General features: G+C 56.5%; 4 protein-coding genes across 4 annotated transcripts; 2 read left to right on the top strand and 2 right to left on the bottom strand.

Annotated features, from left to right (window-relative positions):
- Positions 1-53: 53 nt before the first annotated feature.
- C8A04DRAFT_34974 (NADP-dependent oxidoreductase domain-containing protein) lies at positions 54-1,197 on the bottom strand (the record flags this gene model as incomplete). The annotated part of the gene is made up of 3 exons (XM_062783002.1): positions 54-799; positions 857-896; positions 982-1,197. The coding sequence occupies 3 exons, from the start codon at positions 1,195-1,197 to the stop codon at positions 54-56; spliced, it is 1,002 nt and encodes a 333-aa protein (XP_062639891.1).
- Positions 1,198-2,317: 1,120 nt separating this feature from the next.
- Positions 2,318-3,640, top strand: C8A04DRAFT_9808 (uncharacterized protein; the record flags this gene model as incomplete). The annotated part of the gene is made up of 3 exons (XM_062785636.1): positions 2,318-2,381; positions 2,455-2,892; positions 2,961-3,640. The coding sequence occupies 3 exons, from the start codon at positions 2,318-2,320 to the stop codon at positions 3,638-3,640; spliced, it is 1,182 nt and encodes a 393-aa protein (XP_062639890.1).
- Positions 3,641-5,819: 2,179 nt separating this feature from the next.
- C8A04DRAFT_25745 (S-adenosyl-L-methionine-dependent methyltransferase) lies at positions 5,820-6,899 on the top strand (the record flags this gene model as incomplete). Its single annotated transcript, XM_062779676.1, has 1 exon — positions 5,820-6,899. The coding sequence occupies one exon, from the start codon at positions 5,820-5,822 to the stop codon at positions 6,897-6,899; it is 1,080 nt and encodes a 359-aa protein (XP_062639889.1).
- A 1,803-nt stretch (positions 6,900-8,702) lies between these two features.
- Positions 8,703-10,424, bottom strand: C8A04DRAFT_25744 (uncharacterized protein; the record flags this gene model as incomplete). Its single annotated transcript, XM_062779675.1, has 2 exons — positions 8,703-10,119; positions 10,195-10,424. The coding sequence occupies 2 exons, from the start codon at positions 10,422-10,424 to the stop codon at positions 8,703-8,705; spliced, it is 1,647 nt and encodes a 548-aa protein (XP_062639888.1).
- Positions 10,425-12,544: the final 2,120 nt, after the last annotated feature.

The raw sequence follows: 12,544 nt of genomic DNA, 5'->3' as shown, positions 1-12,544 counted from the left end.
CCCATTATTACCCTTCCCTCAAAAAAAGCCAACAAAAGCTCTAAAAGCAGATCTCATCCCCCAGTCACCGACCGTCCCCCAACAACCCCCCAAAACCCCTTCCCCAACTCCCCCCACACCCTGCTCCCCTCCACCGTTCCCTTCCACCTCTCCACCATCCCAACAACCTCCAAATCCTCCCTCATATGCCCCTTCTCCCCAACACTCGTCGTCCCATTCAACACCGTAACCCCCCCCTCTATAATCAGCCACGCATACCACGCCCCAGCGAGCGACACACCCGCCCCCTCGGCAACAGACCGGATAAAGGGAGGTGCTGTTTGAGGATGCCAGAGGGAGGGGTTCGCGGTGAGGGTCCAGAAGGCTTGGTATGTCGTTTTAGTTCTCCTTCCAGTGGGGGGATTCTGGTTGTTGTTGTTTTGTTCCGCGACCCAGTTACGCACATCAACATCCCAAACACGCTCGGCTGCTCGTAGTCGGTTTTGTACGATTGCTGGTGGGGTGAGGGGGACACCGGAGACGGGGTGGGTTGGGGTTGAGAGGGCCTGGAGGATAGGGAGGGTGGTGTTGGAGATGCCGAGGCTGAGGATTTTGTTTGCGTTGGGAGAGGAGGAGGAGGAGGAGGGGAGATAGGATTGGAGGACGGCCCAGGCGTCGAGGGTTTCGGGGATCGTGGGGAAGGGGGAGTGGAGGACGAGGGCGTCGAGGTAGGGGGGGGAGTGGTCTGGCGTGGAGAGGTTGGTGAGGGAGGAGATAATGGAGGCGTGGATTTGGGTGGGGAGGGGGTCGGTGGGTGAGTCTGGGGGTGTTAGTCTGACTTTGACTCTCGGTTATGATGTTTGTTGTATGCACGTACAATCGGAGGTGTTATCCATAGGGGAGAATTTCGTTTGAATCTAATGGAATCAAGTCAGCCTCGACTCAAACCTCAACGGAAAAGAGAAGAAAGAAACGAAAGAAACGAAAGAAACGAAGCCATACAAACAAGTCCTTGCGACTACAAATACCCTCACTAATAGCCCGGCGAATGCCCTCTCCAACCCCAGCTTCATTGTAATGCTTCTTCATCGCGGCGGTGTCGATGCCCCGGAACCCGGCCTTGATAGCCTCGTACACGAGATCTGCAGTGCGCTCCTCTTTCCAGGCCGTACCGTACATCATCGACGGCATCTCGGCCGTTGGGAAAGGGGTCGCCATGGCGTGGTTGGTTCTTTGGTGAGTTGGAGATATATGGGGGCTGATTGGAGCTGGCCTTGGTCGGTTCAAGAGGTGGGAAAGTATTAGGTGACTCGATAGCTTTGTAGGTCGTGAGAATGGGGGCGCTCTTGACCGTACGTAATTCATTGAAAGTTGATGGATTTCTCGGGTGAGGTGAGGGGAAACGATGTTCTGAGTAAACCCGTCAACAGTCTCAATCACGTTAGGCGCTGGCCCAGAGGCAACAACATCAGCAAGCAAGCCTTCTTAAAATCCTCTGCTTAATCACAACATGCACAATTCCAAGTTGACACCCAAATCAACCATCAAAAGTAACAGACTCTACTGTGTAAAAGAAATGACGTCGCTAGACCCATGTCATCTCCAAATTCCCTCCCAGGAAACCGGGGAACCTCTTCCCGGGGTTCAGATCGAGCCATCCCAGGCCGTCGTCTCGGCGCCTTCTCATTCGCCGTTCTGCCCCTGTAAGGTGAATAAGTGGGTTCTCCCCAAGCTCGCTATGGCCAAAAAAAGCGGTACACCAAGTCCCTGGATAACTTACTTTGCTAGAAAGGTGAAAAAAAAAACCAAAAAGAATAAACTAAAAAAAGGGAAGAAGAGAAAAAAGAATAAATCCAGAAAGTTAAAAAAAGACAAAAAAAGAGTATATCAATCAAAATTTATTAAGATCTGATCGAATGTTAATGGATTAGACTTGAGCTATCTGTTTTAGTGTGTCGCTTTTTTTTTGGCCACAGCGAGCCAAGCACTTTAGCGTGGAACAATCTGGAGTTCCAGAGGGGTACAGGGGGTTGCACCCGCCCACTCCGCCGCGCTGGGCCTGTATTCCGGCCATTTACCCGCAACGCCGTCGCTAACCCCGCCATGAGCTCCAGTGATGGAGCGGAGGATGGAGGGGCGGAGGGGTATTTCCAGGTTCACCCGAGAAACAGGTTGTTGCTCTCGGGTTTAAGAGTCTGCGCCGACGCCTACTTCACCAGCTCCTGTGGGAGGTGCAAATCTTGTCGCTTCTCCTCTTGTCAACGAACTAGGTTACGACTGCCAGAGACTTTCGCTGATCAAACATAAGCCATCAACGCAAGCGGTATAAACCACAACCATGGCTTCGTCTACTCCTTACACGGTGAGGTGGGGTATCATGGCCACCGGCTGGATCGCGGAGGGTAAGTAAGGGGCTCGATCGACTCCCCTCTGCTGAGTGAAATAAAAGTACAGTCACTAACAGGCGCCTCGCAGTCTTCACCAAGGACCTCCTCGCCAATCCGGCGCTTCGCAACGTGCAGGATGTCCGCCACGAGGTCGCGGCCGTGGCCTCGTCCAGCGCCAAGGACCGCGCCGCCGACTTCATCAACAAGGTCAAGGCGCCTAGCTCGGCCAAGGCGTATGGCTCGTACCACGAGCTCGTGGCCGACCCGGACGTCGATATCGTCTACGTGGCTACCCCCCACAGCCACCACTTCCAGAACGCCATGCTCGCCCTCGAGGCCGGCAAGAACGTGCTGTGCGAGAAGGCCTTGACTGTGAACGCCTCGCAGGCCCGCAAGCTGGTCGAGACGGCCAAGGACAAGGGTGTCTTCTTCATGGAGGCCGTGTGGACGCGCTACTTCCCTCTGAGCATCCAAGTGAGGGACTTGATCTCGTCCGGTGCCATCGGCGACGTCTACCGCACCATTGGTTAGTTATACCTTAGTTGTTATGTCAGCCACACCACACGAGCAGCCAGCTAACAACGTGCGTCATAGCCGATCTGTCGCTTGCCAAGCAGGGCGCCGACGGCAAGATCGACTACCCGGATGCCAACCGCATGGTCAACCCCGAACTGGCGGGCGGCGCTCTCCTGGATCTCGGCATCTACGCCCTGACCTGGGTCTTCCAGACGCTGTACCATGTGCAGCCCGAGGCGCAAAAGGAGGCGCCCAAGGTCACCGCGGCCGTCAACAAGTACCACACCGGTGCGGACGAGACGACCAGTATCATTCTGCAATTCCCCAACCACAAGAGCCACGGTATTGCGCTCACATCGCTCCGCGTGGGCAGTGACGTGGACGGCACGAAGAGCAGCGGGGCGGCCATTCGCATTCAGGGGTCTGAGGGTGAGATCCAGGTCATGGGCCCTGCGTACTGCCCACTGCAGTACCGGGTCATCAAGAAGGACAGCAACGGTGACATTAAAATCGTGGACTGCCCGATCCCCAAGGACCCCGAGAGCGGCTGGGGCCAGGGCATGTTCTGGGAGGCCGACGAGTGCGCGCGGTGCCTGCGTGATGGCCAGAAGGAGAGCAAGTCGTTGCCGTGGACCGAGAGCATCGTCATCATGGAGGTCATGGAGGAGACGCTGCGACAGGGCGGTGTCGTGTACCCGGACGTCATCACGACCGACGTGTATGATGCTCAAAGCCCGCTGAACACTGGCAAGCGGTGAACGTGGAGGTCGCGTGTCTGTGTATAGTAAGACTGAGACGTAATGGTTGTGGTCTGGGGAAACTGATCGAATGGTGGTTGCTGCACCCGAGTAGTTAGCCCCGATATTTGAGAGTATTATAGCCAAGGACCACCCGACGAGGCTGCACTGCCCGAATGTCTCGGACTTTTCATGGTTTTTGCCTCGCTGGCCTTGGGGCGCACAGGAGGATCGTGACTCGACAGCAACTGTAGCCAACCACGTCTCTCGGCCCTCCCACCCAAAGTTTATTTTCAAACCACCCCCCACCGCTAGAGTAGGATGACAAAGGTTGGCAAAAAAAAGAGGGCTCGGAACCAGGTCCATGACGGGTCTGGTACCGAGAGCGGGCCATTGTCCGATGGGGGAGAATATGTAAACCATGGTACGTGTAAGTCGGACAGACCGCCGTTGGATTCGTTCGGGCCGTACATCTTGACGGGAGTCGGATATGTGCGCCATGCATACGACAGCAGCCAAACTCCATGACATTGGGCCCAGACCCCTGGAACCCGGGTTTGCTGTCGCGTTGATGTCTGTCATCCGATAGATCCTGCCACAGTGGCCGGTCGTATCATCGTCGTACAAGTCCACACGCCCCGTTCGTTCCCCTGACATCATGCAGTTGGGGGCGGGTATGGGCAAAAGGAACGGAAGACGGTCGGTTTGTCGAGAAAGGAGGTGAAGCGGCTTGCGGGGCTGGAGTTCCGAGACACTCATGCAATAGGTGGTGGGGGGTTACCTCATCGACGGCTGAACGCGATCTCTGAGGCTGCAGAAGCGCCAAAGTAGGATAAGGGCAGATGCAGGGAATTTGCAGAATTTTTTAGTTTTGCCAATTTTGTCACATTTTGTGCGCGTGGGATGCCGGGTACTGCCTCTCATCCGCTCCTTCCCTCGTGGTGGAGGGTGGAAGGGGGTCTGCAGGCAGGACCAGTGCGGGAGAATGTAAAATGTTGAAGGTACGAATACTTTGGGATGGCCGAAGTCTCAACCACCACAGAAGAACCTTCATGAATCTAACCCCACCCCCACATCAGCCCACAAACAGCAATTCTCGAATCAGCACCTGCATCAGTGTTTCACCCAAACAACACCTCCATTTCCAACTCTAACCCAACCACAAATCGCCAGCCCGAAAACCGATCGATTGACCCGGCTCCCCGGCTGACCTCGGGGTCTTTTCTCACCCGGACCCTTGTCTTGCTTCCTTCGGAACGGTCACCATCTCGGATTGACCGACCGGGACAAGGCGTCTGCATCCGCCAATCTTGGACGCAGTTTGGGTACACCCTGCCCGCTGTGAGTGCCTTACTTTTTCTATTGTGCTGGTTTTGCGGTACTGCCCGGGCCTTGAAGGTTCTTGGGGGGGAGATCTCTCTCGTTCTCTACTCCACCGGTCCCGTCGTTCGTGCCTCGTTCAGCCCTGTCGGTAACGCCAGTGCCCGGAACTGCACATCATGTGCCTTGCTCTCAGCCGTATCTTATGCTCTACCCCTCCAGTTGGCGGACCTTACCGCGATGAAAGCTTGGGACCAACCCACGTTGGCTCTTGCTGCTAGCCTCATCCGATATCCGCTGCGCTACGGATAACGTGCTAAGGGGGTCGGCGGCTGCGTCTCTCTTAACACCCCCTGTCTATGCAACTTCACGACTCTCACATCGGATACCGGCGAGTGTTGACTTCGACTTTGTAATCGAACGTAACGTGGTGAGCTTATTATAGCACCTTCATTGTCTGCTGCGTGGCAGTTTGCTGGCTCATACTTTGTCGACCGCTGCATTTTACACACCCCTCTGCTCCGCTCTTTTCATACGCTAACTGGAGCAACAGGCGGTCAGGAGGAGGTGTCGACTGAGAAAACGCGCAGAAGGACTCGGGAACCTTCCACGTCGGTTCGAAAAGCTGTGACGCAGCGGTGTGCGAAGACTTTCGCTCTCGCGGCCTAACCTCACCGGCTACCATAGCCACAGCCGCTACAACCAATCTCTATACCGTCCTAGCCGTGCCTGTTCTCCCTCGAGACTGACACGCTAGTTTTTATCTGGTGGCCGCGGAGTGCGCTGTGTGTGTGTGTCAAGTTGGGCTGCAGCGAAAGGACCTCGCGGCCGTGGTTGCCCGACCGGGAAAGGGTGTTGATCAGCCCAAGGCCGAGGTGTCATGGCTTCATCAGCATCCGCCACGCCATCTTCGGCGTTGCCGTCTCTCTCGGCAGCCGATGCGGTTGCAAAACTAACAGCCGCCGTGGCCGCTGGTGCCGAGACAGAGACAGAGCCAGCTGTAGTTGAGATAGAAGCAGACGCAGAAGCGTATGAGCGTACCCACGTCCACGGCGTCTATGAGGCCATCGCCCCGCACTTTTCGGCCACTCGCTACAAGCCTTGGCCTACTGTGGGATCGTTCCTGCACTCTCGGGCAGCCGGCGCCGTTGGGCTCGATGTAGGCTGCGGTAATGGCAAGTACCTCGGCGTGAACCGAGACGTCTTCATGGTGGGATCTGATCGGAGCCCATCACTGATTACGCTAGCCAAGGACCGCTGCATGAAACTTCAAGCTCAACCAGGGGGTGACACAGCTGGACCGGGAACAGGAGGGGACACTGCTGGCACTGCTGTGGGCACTGACGTCCTCGTGGCTGATGGGCTCTCCCTGCCCTTCCGAGAACGTGTGGCAGACTTCGTCATCTGCGTGGCGGTCATCCACCACATGTCTACGCGGGCGCGGCGGCAGGAAGCAATTCGGCAACTGCTGCGATGTGTCAGGCTTGGAGAGGCTGACAAACCGGGAGGTCAGGTTCTCGTCTATGTCTGGGCACTCGAGCAGGGTACCAGCCGCCGCGGGTGGGACGAAGGCAGTGAGCAGGATCTGCTGGTGCCATGGGTCTTGAAGTCCCAACAGAAACAGCCGAAACAGCCGAAGCAGCCGAAGCAAAAAAGACCGCAGAAGCTGAAAACCGTATCTCAAAGCCAAGGCATTGGTGGTGATGATTCCGCCGACCGGAGCGGTGAATCGGTGCCGACACCACCGGCTACCACCCCCGTTGCGGAGCCGGAGGCCGCCCTTGGCCAGACCGATCCCAATCCTGACCCCGTCTTCCGGCGATATTACCATCTCTATCGCAAAGGGGAGCTGGAGGAGGATGTGCTGGCCGCAGGCGGCTTTGTCGTCTCCAGCGGGTATGAGAGGGACAACTGGTGGGTCGTGGCCGCGAATGAGCCCGTCCCCGCGGGTCAACAATGAGAAACCCGAAGCTGAAAAACAAAAGAGACATACATTTTCCATGTTAGGGGTTAGCTCACACACATGTTTCCCCTTAACACACAGATAGAGGGGGGGAGGGGGGGAGTTGGATATCCCTGATGGCATCGACTGGTGTCCCTCCGTCCAAGGCGCGTCGCGTCTCACCACCTCTTGTCGCTTCCAGGGCAAAAATGTTTGGTTAACTCGCACTGTTACTGTTGTGTTATTGTTCCTTTTGTTTGCCACCGCAGCTTTCTCATTCGGTGGACTTGTCTATCCCATCCATAGCCCCCCTAGCTTTTTGGCTATCCATTGGCCTTCCTTCGACATGACACCTACGCGACTCATCGGCCTTGCCCACCTCGCCCGCCTCGGGCTTTCGTCCGGTTGCCTGTTCCCAAACCAATCGCCAGCGTGGGAGATGGTGGACTCGGCCTCATCAAGCGGCCCGTCCCTTGCCATAATGAGCTGCCTGCCTGTATCCAAGGCACACGCCTACCCACCCGCCCATCCGCCCCCAATTCTTCTCCCCCTGAACAGTGAGAAGAAATAAACACCATTGGCCTTTTCCATTTCCATCAGTACCCCCCCCAAGTTCTTATTTTCTTACCCCTCCCCCTATTCCTTTATACTGTACTGTGATCTCCGATCTCCACGTCTCCTGGCAGCCAACCGACCGACCGACCCAACCGACCTTGCAAGCGAGCCGGCCCAACAGGGCTGTTTTCAGCCTACCGTGCCCCATCTTTTTAGAGTCAACTTGTTCCTAGCTGTTCTGTTGTTCCGGTGACTCCCGTCCTCCTGTTGGTGGCTTTCGTCCTCCTCGAATGAAGAGGAGGAGGAAGGAAGAAAGAAAAAGGAGAAGATAAAAGGAGATAGCCAATACCCTGTCTAGATCCCCTGGGTCTCTCGTTGCCCTGCCTTGCCTTGCTTTTCTCTTCAGCTGTTGATGTGGTGGATGGATGTTTTGGTTCTATGTGATGTGATGGATGTGAAACCCCCAACTCGCCCTCTTTCAGCGTATGAGAACGGGGCGGAGATGGGGATGGGATTAAATGGTTTTTTGAGGGGGCTTGGACTGAAGGGGTAGTACAATACGGGGAGTGGAAATCTAGAGAGAGAAAAGGGGAGTACAGTTTAGGGGAGTACATTTTAGGGGAGTACAAGTTAGGGAAAAGAGGAGTGCGTGTATCTGATGGAGGAATGGGTAGTTGTTCTTGTAGTAGGTATTTTGTCTTCACCGGAAAAAGAGAGAGGGAGAGAGCAGAAAAAGACAAGAAAGAGAAAGAGTAGATAATAGCGAACACCCGAGGAAAGATACACATATGTAGCCAGCCTAGTCCCTTATTTTTTTCCGAATTCGTTACTGTCGTTGTCGTCGTGGAGTTTCGTTTGCTTTCGTGTCATGTCGATTTGAATGATACAGAATAAGTGGGAAATATTCATGAATAAAATAAAAATAAAATATGGACATGATGGGTTTGATGGACAGGGACAAAGGGAAAAAGACGGTGGTAGTAGTGATAGCGAGGGGCTCGTGGCCACGGCCGATAGGGCCATTAAGGCAGGGAAGTTGGAGAGGAAATAGGGTAAAAGTAGAGGAAAAGAAAGGAAAGGGAAAAAAGAGCGGCGTGCGGTGTTTGGTGGTACCTGTGATATCCCAGATATTTCGATACCCCCGGGATTGTTGTTGTTGTTGTTGTTGTTCATCATGTCCATAGCTGTTCCGTGATCCATGCCCTGTATCGTGTCCCGTTTCCGTTGCTCGTAAACCATCATTACCTCTTCGTTCTCATCTACAACTCAAAGCCCCCCTCTCGATTCTCGCCTCCCCACTCCAACCCCCACGCCCACACCGCCATTGCCCATCCCACCAAACGCGCCCGCCGCGGCCGCATGTGGAGGACCACCAGCTGCAGCAGAAGCAGCCGAGGACGGGAAATGCGAGGAATGGGAAGGGTAGTGGGATTGGGATAGAGGCGGCAGAGGAAGCTGTACCGGGTGTGGTGGTGTCGGCGGGTAGTCCTCTGTGTCTCTGCTACTATCCCAGGAATTGTGTTGGGGCCGTTCCCTGTCGCCATCACGGCGATGCCGGCGGTCTCGGGCAACACTGCTGCTGCCGGCACCGCTGAGACTATGGCTGTGGCTATGTCCGTAGCTGTGGCCGTTGCTGGTGGTGGTGCTGTGGTTGAGATGCTGGCGCCGGCGACTGGTCTCGCGGCTGCCGCCGGGGTAGTCGTAGTCGGGAGGGCTGGCGCGACGTTTACCGCCGGTAGGTTCGAGGTGAGCGTGTGAGTGTGGGTAGGGGTTAAGTGCGGGAAGGAGTCCGCCTCCTCCTGCGCTGACACTACCTCCTCGGCGTGGGTTTGGCGCATCAGCTGAAATGGCTTCCCGTCCACCGCCGAGACTAGTCCCCGGCAGCCCCGGGCTGGCCGTTGCACTGCTCGGGCTGGTAGTCGGCATGGTGCTCTGTAGGATATGCGAATGCGATTGTGACCGAGCGTGCCCGTGTGCGTGCGGATACGAATGCCCCCCAGAGCCGGCCGCAGAAGGTGGTGGGTTCAGTGTATACGCCGGGGTACCATAGGGACTGGCGCACACACCCGTGGTGAGCTCGGCCACGCTTGGGAGCGGCCCGTCACTCCTCCCACTGATGCTGCCGCCTGCGCTTCCGCCTCCGGCACTTGTCGACCCTCGAGTATGCGCACCGCTGCCGAACCCAACGGCGGTCTGAATCGGCGCCAGTCCGTAGCCGTACTCCGGGGGTGGCGGAGCGGGCGGTAGTTCGGAGATTGTGGGCGGGCCGAAGCGGGCATGGGGTGGGAGGCTCTCGCGACGAGAAGTATGGGGGCGGCTGCTGGAGGTCGGAGTGGGTGGAGGAATGAGAGGAGGGATCTGAAGCGGGGGGGGGCCTGGATGGGGTCCAGACTGGGCGCGGGCATATCGGGGCGAGGGCAGGCCGGAGAACTCGCGAGGAAAGCTGCCTTGAGACTGGGAGTGGCCGTGGGCGTAGCTGTGGCCGCTGTGACCGGCCCGTGTGGGCGAGATTCGTTGTGTGATCGCGGCTTGGGCCTCGTTCGCTGCCATGTTCAGCGAGAACGGGACGACACCGGCTCGCCGTGCCATCTCGGTCTCACCTAGTTGCCAGTGCATCGCCTCGGCCGCGCGCCAAGGAACCTGCATCTCCTCGGCAACTTTGGCCCACATCTCGGGTTTGAACCTAGGCACCAAAGGGGTGGTTAGCTCTCCTAGAACAACCGATAGAGACGAAACCTGGCCTCGGGCAAAATCTCACCTCTCGTACAACCTCGCCAGCTTATTCTTTCGCTCCTCATCCCACTCACTCCGGCGCTCTAGATAGTTCTGGTAATGTAGCCGGCAGCTAATCGAGCTCCGGCCGGGGAGCCGCTTCGAGATGTCGTCCCATTTCATGCCACTACCGCGGAGCTCAATGATCAGCGCGTCCTCCTCTGGTGACCACTTGCTCTGCTTTTTCGCCGGCGACTCTGACGTGTGTGAAGGCATGCTGCGTTTCCTAATACCGCCGCCGCTCAGGGGGCGTGTACCGGCAAGTCTCGAACTGGGGGTCAGTGTTGTCGGTCTGCCGCTCGAGATGCTGTGAGCCCTCGCTCCTATCGTGCCCCGTGGGTAAGACCGGGGAGACAGGGGACTGGTTATTGTTGTTGCTGCTGTTGCTGCTGCCGCTGTCAACGCAAACGCGGCTTGAGGTATGCTCAACTGGGGTGGTGGTGCTTGTAGAGGTGCTGCTGCTTCTGCTGCTGCTGCTGCTGCTGCTGTCGTCGTGAAGTCTGGGAACGAGCTGGGCGGTGGCCGTGAGGTAGGAGACAAGGGGGACTCATTGAAGTCCGGGCCTTTGAGGAGAGAGGCGATATCCAGGATGGGCGGTGTCTCGCCGAGCTTTGCCTTAGAGGGCAAGCAGTGGGCTCATAGAAGGGGGGATACCGCGTGTGCTTGAACGAGAGATAGGGCCGTTTCTTCAGGTACTAGAGACTGACAAAGCCCTAGTGTTGATTTTCTGATAGTCGAGCTTGGTGTGGTTGCTAAGCGCACAACTGACTGAAACAAGTGCTGGTAGGTGGATCACAGCAACTGATGGGTGGTGGGTAAGGAAGCAACAGAAGTAGACGTCAGGGTGCGTCGATCGCCGGTCGAGACAGGCGGTGATCCGGCCTTCAGATCCGAGCAAGCAGGCGACTAGGTAAGTAGGTAGAGGAGTTAGGGAGGCAGCCAGCTGAAGTGTTGCAAGCGGTGAAAGAAAAAAAAAACGATCCGGCACATCCACGACGCCCTGGAGGAGGGAGAAGAGGGCGAACGGGCCAAGTATCAGGCCAGGGTACCCGGGTACGTACCGAAAGGGGGTGTTGTTGTACACGCCTTGTCCAGGACGGGGCAAGGCAAGTGAATTCAGTCACTTCCCCAATGGGACTGATGCTGGAGGTGTTGCTTTCGTCTATTTGTGAAGGGGTGAAGGGGTGGCTCGTAGGGTCCAAGTGCCTATCATCATCATGATTGGCCCTGGTGTGTGAAATACTCGCCAATGAAAAGAGACAAGGTAGGCCAAGTACAGAACAAGTGGCTGGAAACGGGGGCAAGGGGTGCTTTGGCGGATTATACTTGACGGATCTCTCTTAAACTGTGGAGAGAACAGAACCACTTCCCTCCCCGTTCAACGGTTTCTGCTCAGCGGGGCCCGGGGATGTTGGGGGCGTGAGGTTGTGAGTTCAGGCAACAGGGAAGAAGCTTGAAGGCAATGAACCTGCCGTGATCTCGATGTCTCGATGACGGTGTGTCTGCCCACAAGTGCAATCGGATTGTGGGAGACCTGATCGGGGGTAAGGGAAACCACACGCTGGGGTCGATACTGCGTACAGGGAAATAAGGAAGGAAAAATAAAAAAGAAAAAAGAAAATAAAAGAGGCCAGCAGAATGGATGTCGGTCACCATCGAAACGGGAGACTGCAGAACTCGCTGCAAGTCATAGACGAGACCCGGCAGGGGACGGACGATTGTACTCCTGGTATATCGGGGTGTCCTGGACCGGGGGAGGGGGTGTGCGGAGCAGGGGCAGGCCTAATATGAATATGGGGTAAAGAAAAGAAACAGAACAACTTGAATTTAAGAATGATTCGCGTGAGGGTTTAGGGCTGGGGTGTCGAATGCCCCGTTCAGAAACTATAGGCTTCGGACAATTTGACGGGCAACCAGGGCTTGGATGTCCAACAATGCAACGGCCCCCGTGTCCACCAAACGCTTGGGTTCCTCCGCAGGAAGATGTGCCGGGAGAGACAGGCAAACCCCAGTAAAAGGGAGCCCGCCGTGACTCGCGCGAGTGAGCAGTAACAGCCTTTATTCGGTTGACGGTTCTGAAAATTTTGGTTGGGCAAACTGCTTAAAACTTGATCCCAGCATTGGCCTTGTCATGCCCCCCGGTGTTCGCCTCTTCAAAAGATGAGAAGAACCGGGCCAGCCGGTTTCTTGTTTTCAAGCTCAGCCCAGCTGCCCATGACTGAGGCTGCTTGGCTCCCATAACAGGGACACGCCCGACCTGAAACTACTTGTTTGGCCACGAGAGGGGCAGATGGCACTGAGTGAGGTGACGTGGGCGTCCAAGGCGAGCGGCCTCC

Source organism: Dichotomopilus funicola (genome assembly GCF_033296635.1).
Source record: "Dichotomopilus funicola strain CBS 141.50 unplaced genomic scaffold C8A04scaffold_8, whole genome shotgun sequence".
Classification (NCBI taxonomy): domain Eukaryota; kingdom Fungi; phylum Ascomycota; class Sordariomycetes; order Sordariales; family Chaetomiaceae; genus Dichotomopilus; species Dichotomopilus funicola.
This window is presented reverse-complemented; position numbering and strand designations above follow the sequence as displayed.